Consider the following 6,000-nt stretch of genomic DNA (forward strand, 5'->3'; position numbering starts at 1 on the left):
GAGTCATCAGTTTTTTTTGTATAAAATTGGCACATTTTATTGTTTTAGGCAACAGCTGAAGCTAATAATCTTGCTGCAGTAGCAGGAGCAAGAGAGATTTATTGCAGAAATATGGAACAGGTTTGTAACTAAAATTTAAATTTAAATTTGTAACTAAAATTTTGAAAGAGTGAGATAGATTTTTATTATGTAAAATAATTGAAGTAAATTGTACTCTTTATACAGTGTTATTTTACATCATTTCCTAATTCTCTGTTATCTAATTCTGCTGGAAATAAACTAACAAAATAATTCACATAGAGTGCAAGAGATGGGTAGTAAGTTATTACACAAACCATACTGGAATATTTTATGACTCATGATTCATAGTGCTGTTAATTAATAGCTTCTAATGTAATTAACAATAGCTTAAGGCCACTAGCAATTTCTATGCTAAGCTTGCTAATTTGAACATTAAAGTACCTTTTTAATTTATTATCTTTTTCCCACTCCCTTGCCAGTAGTCTTTTGTACTCTTATGGTGTATTGGTGGGTCAAGTGAAGTCAAGTTCAAATTTCAATGTAATTATTTTTGTCTTTACTTGTATTAGTTATATTTGGAAAATTTATTTTGCCCGAGTCAGTTAAACATATAGGTTATAAATAAGTAGGTTATGGTTATGTGTGAGACATAATGAAGAAGTTTAAAATTGAACCATGTAGGTGGTTTGACTTTTTGAGACAACACTATGAGTAGGAAACTTTCAAGTGTGAATTATTTCTAGCATGTAACCTTCGTACTGTAATTGTGTCTGTACAGGTATGTGGTGGAGACAAGCCTTACATTGCACCTTCAGATCTGGAACGAAAACATCTGGATCTCAAGGAAGTGGCGATTAAACAGTTTCGTTCAATTAAAAAAATGGGTGGAGATGATTTCTGCCGTCGCTATCAGGACCAGCTTGAAGCTGAAATCGAAGAAACCTATGCAAATTTCATAAAGCACAACGATGGCAAAAATATCTTCTATGCTGCTCGTACACCTGCCACACTGTTTGCAGTCATGTTTGCTATGTATATAATCTCAGGACTGACTGGCTTCATCGGTCTAAACTCTATAGCCGTCTTGTGTAACCTGGTCATGGGTTTGGCACTGACATCTCTTTGTACTTGGGCATATGTTAAATACTCTGGGGAGTTCAGAGAAATTGGAACAATGATTGATCAGCTTGCTGAAACACTGTGGGAACAGGTTGGTATCTGTCTTTTGGTTTTCAGTGACTAATCTCATCCCTGTGACTCCCCCTCCTCCCACACAATATTTGCGCACCTACTTTTCTTTTATATGCAAAATGTCAAAAGGATTTTTCTGTTTTCTTTGGATGTATAATCTGAATATAAAGTGTGAATGGGAGAGAGTTTTTTCTTTAAAGTCGTACTTTCAGAGTGCTTTGGTTGGCTTAAATCCGTAATATCCTTTGGACAGATTCTTAATCATAGGCCTAACTGCCAAACAGTGGGCAGGGCAAGTCTTTAAGGATTTCTTTCTTTGAGAAGAAGAAATGTAATCGGTGAAAGAGTTATGAAGGTAAGGAAAAGAAGTTTGGAAGTTCAGTACTTTAGGAAAGCAAAAGAAGTTTCTTACTAATATTGGCAAGAACCAATGCATGCATATATTCCAGGGAAAATATTAGGTGGCATTCAGGTCTTCGTTGTCAATCATGAAGATAGTGGTGATTTGCTGATATACTACAAGGAACAATCCAATAGTGATTTCTTACACCAAAAAAACCTTTGTTTGACCTCTGTATCAAGGAAATACTGATGAACAAAGCAAAGCACTACAGAGAACCAACTATTAATCATAATCTTTACTTCACCCAGAAATCAAAGTCGGACCTGACATGTTTCTACTAAGGCAAGCCATGTTATATATTGGCCAACTGTATGTTAGAATTTCCTATGTACAGAAAATTGCATTTAAGGATGTTGTCATTAAAGTGATCATCATGAAATACTTTAGCATCATGTCGAGGACCAGAATGAAAGCTACAGTTATTACTGATGGACAGTAAAATAGGGCATTTTCAGATATCATTTCTGGGCCGATGAAGTATTGGGCTTAATTGAAGATGTAGAATATGCAGGTCCACGTTGGTTTTGGCTTTAAATGCAAAGACTGAAGAAGTAAACCATTTTTTTAAAGAAAGTTGATTGGGTGGTGACTTTTCTTGTAATGTTATTTTATAATGTGACCCACTATATTAATTTGGATTTTGAATTTATTCTTTAGAGAAATGCTCATTTTTATTCAGGTCCGATTTGGAAGCTTATGTTTGGATATTTGTTAAATTTAAATTTTTGTCTTAAAAGTCTGGCTCTTCACATTCCTTTGATACCTTCTAATAGAAATTTTTGTCTTTATTACAACTTCACTTTTTAAAAAAGTGTTATCCACTTTAAAATTTTGGACCATTACTAATGTTCTGCAACAAGAATTGTTCAATAATTGTACAATGTCTTCTTTTGAAAACCAGTCATCTCCTATACAGCATTGATTCTTAAGGTTTTAGAGGTGCCATTATTACAGAACAGTTAAATGGAAGAATCTCAAGTGGGTGAACTTATTTTCAGTGTAGTTGAGGTAAGGGGATCACTAGTCAGAGAAGGTCTGTGCTGTGTCAACAAAACTTGTCTAAATTTTATTTTGCATTTCTCTTTTCTGTTGCTTCAGAGGAGTCCCAGGAAGGTGAGAAACCTACAAAGTCTCAAATTCCTGTAGTCTTAAACTCTAACTTCCAGGCACTCTCAGTGATTCTCCTAACAAATCACTCCGTGTTTTAGGTGTTTTCCAAACTGTTTGAAGTTACTAGACGCCGAATGGTTCATCGTGCTCTTTCATCAGCACAGCGACAGAGACTGCCATCCAACAATAACAAGAAGAAAAATTAGACAGTATTTTAAACTCTTTTCTCTATCTGAAGTGTTCACACTTATACATGTAGGACAATAAGCAGGACCGTCTGGGCCGGTCTGCATAAATGCTGTGTACATACCAGATTTGATGCTGCAAATAGGGTATGGAATTGCACATCCATCTCATAGGAATTGTAAATGGTTTGAATAAGAGGAAAGTGATTTTTGTTGCATTAAAAAATGTCTAACTGCATTATTTATAGCATCATAACTTTTTTTTTGGGAGAAGCATCTTTTTATTTTCCACATTCCTGATTATTTTCTTCATTGCTTTGAATTGAATTTTTATATCTATTTTTATGTGTAACTCCTTTTTTACCTCATGTTTTTATTTGTTTTGCACATTTCTCATACCACAGGTATTGAAGCCCCTGGGTGATAATTTGATGGAGGAAAACATAAGGCAGTCTGTAACAAACTCTATCAAAGCAGGCCTGACTGACCAGGTGTCTCATCATGCCCGGTTAAAGACAGACTGACAGTTCATCTCCTCATGGACTCCACTCTCCCTCTTGTTCATGCTTGCTGTACAATGAGAACTCAAATACAAATAAACCAAAGTTTACAATCAACTGTAGAAGTAGTTTAGTACAACTGGCTTCACAGATGGCTGCCACAGAGTGTGAAAATTGTTGGTTGGTTTTAAGCATTCTGTTCATGGCTCCTACGGCATGGAAATTGGCTGAGGAGCATTAGTTTATCATGCACATTTGTGCCATGTTTTTAAATCTTTCTTTTCCTTTTTACTTAAAGCTAATGTTAGTGAAATTTGTTTTATGTAAAAGGATATTTCAGGGAAATATTTTAAGAAATCTATTTAGAGTCTCTCTAACACAGTGTCCCATTGAATTTTAATTTTTAGAGAAGCTATGAATCACTGTATAAAGAATCAGATTGGAATGACAATGAAGCCTTTATTGAGCCACTACATTAAAAGTATATATTGCTTTACTGCCTTCAATACCAGTATTACATAAATGCATGTATCAGAAACTTCACAGAAATTACATGACAACTCTTGTAGCTAAGAAAGTGATTCTGAGGTGTACATTTGTCTTGCCTTTTGAAATTTATAATCCTGCCCTAAAAGGAGATGCATATCTGGGAATCTGAACTGTCATTATGCAGTTTAGCCTTCATGTACATAAAATATGCCATTAATTGGGGGAGAAATTCCATCCAAAAATGTTGCCTACAGCTATGAGTTAAGAGTGTCTGTACAGTGTGTAGCTTTTATTTTCTAAACTCACAGATAGGGCATGTATATGAATTATAAATATATAAATAACAATTTTGTATTAAAAGTTTTGTAGTTTATGGCAAAATCTGGTTCTGTGGTAGGCTAATAAGTACAGTCCCTGTGAAGGAATGTTTGTGGCTCACGTCGGTGTGTGAATGCATAAACTATTTGAAGTTTTTGATATATTTGTGATATTTATCTTCCTTGAGCACTGCAATCTCACCCCCCAAGGGAATCCAATGGGAATGTTTATTGTGACTTTGTTCTCTGTTGCATTTTAAAGTTATTTCCTGTAATTTATTTTCAGTACATAATTAAAAATTTCTTGTATATATAAAATGAAACTTGTGATTCTTTCTTTAAGGAATTCTTCAAGTATGTATTCCATTACATAAATCACATTTGTTTATATTGAAAAGAGCATGAGCAGGAAACACCCAAGTGAGAGCTCTAAGGTACTGTACCTTTAAGCTAAGCTTGTAAAACGTTATTTTTCTGTGTCTGTCTTGGATAGGGAGAACTTGTTGTGATTAGCCTGGGTGTAGCTCAGGATTTATTAATTTTTGTGTGTGTGATATATGTAAGGTTAACATTTGCAATATTTTTGTAGCTTTCTTTTAGGACACCTGTTAAAGCACCTACTTTGGTTTTTAAGTGAAGAAAATTCAGATATTGAATTGCATGCCTGAAAACTCTAAGTTTATCTTGGTTGGTATTATTTCCTCCCCCTTTCAACTCCTGTTTTTCTATGGATTGTATTTGTTTCCATCTGTATTAAATTGCTACCAACTCATCTGTTCTTAAACATAAAGAATCCACCTGAAAAGTGTCTCTTTTTATTTCTTCGACTACCCTGTTTTATGAATGCTGTGGACTGTTTTTATGAATGAAAAAAATAAAAAGTTTGTTGTATAATAATTCTTCTGAAATTAAAGACATAGCTTACCCTTTCCTAAACTAAAGGGCTGTGAAATCTAGACCATTGGATTTTTTAGTATTATTGGAAGGAGTGTGCTTTCTCCAGAGAAGAATTGGAATTCTATAAAGGATTCCAAGAACACACTGGTTTCAGCTGGAAGATTCTGAACATTTTTAAGCAAGAAGCAATAAAAGGGGTTAAAGATAAACTGTTGACTGAAATAACTTCAGTGTAGTACATTTTCTGTGATACAATTTTTTTTAGTAATCTATATTACAAGGTGGGTTTTTACAAAAATGGTTTAGGCCCTAGCTGGTTTAGCTCAGTGGATAGAGCATCGACCTGAGGACTGAAGGGTCCCAAGTTCAATTCCAGTCAAGGGCACATACCTTGGTTGTGGACTTGGTCCTTGGCCCTGGTTCAGGGTGCGTGCAGGAGGCAACCAAACAATGCATCTCACATTGATGTTTCTCTCTGACTACTTCCTTCTATCTCTAAAAATCAATGGAAAAATATTCTTGGGTGAGGATTTAAAAAAATAATTTAGGACAAGTGATTTATCTTCCTAGTTAAGGCAAATAATTCGGCCCAGCCAGTGTGGCTCAGTGGTTGCATGTGGACCTATGAACTAGGAGGTCACATTTCGATTCCCAGTTGGTCAGTGATTCTCATCATTGATGTTTCTGTCTCTCCTTTCCCTCTCCGAAATCAATAAAAAACATATTTAAAAAAATGACAATTTACTTTTGTGGAAGAGGCAGTTCATTTGTGACTCTGTTATAAGCAATCCTTACACATTTCTCATGAAGATAGCTAGTTGCTTCAGTGAACATCGTCTTTGTAGAATCAAAAATCTGTATTTCATTTCGAGGGTTACATTTTCAAA

At 34.8% G+C, this 6,000-nt stretch overlaps 1 protein-coding gene across 6 annotated transcripts in view; it reads left to right on the top strand.

Annotated features, from left to right (window-relative positions):
- The window catches only part of ATL2 (atlastin GTPase 2), a 42,813-nt gene extending 37,792 nt beyond the window's left edge, over positions 1-5,021 (top strand). For 3 of the 6 annotated variants that reach the window (XM_023747644.1, XM_023747639.1, XM_023747666.1), the window contains 5 exons: positions 49-120; positions 800-1,231; positions 2,714-2,728; positions 2,824-3,057; positions 3,315-5,021. In XM_023747644.1, coding sequence (XP_023603412.1) covers positions 49-120; positions 800-1,231; positions 2,714-2,728; positions 2,824-2,931 — 627 coding nt within the window. In that variant the 3' untranslated portion in view covers positions 2,932-3,057; positions 3,315-5,021. Of the gene's footprint in view, positions 1-48; positions 121-799; positions 1,232-2,713; positions 2,729-2,823 lie in introns of all 6 variants that reach the window. The other 3 variants (XM_023747650.1, XM_023747663.1, XM_023747659.1) reach the window with 3 other exon arrangements.
- The last annotated feature ends 979 nt before the right edge of the window (positions 5,022-6,000 follow it).

The sequence above is a fragment of the Myotis lucifugus genome, unplaced genomic scaffold (assembly GCF_000147115.1).
Source record: "Myotis lucifugus unplaced genomic scaffold, Myoluc2.0 scaffold_6, whole genome shotgun sequence".
In the NCBI taxonomy this organism is placed as follows: Eukaryota; Metazoa; Chordata; class Mammalia; order Chiroptera; family Vespertilionidae; genus Myotis; species Myotis lucifugus.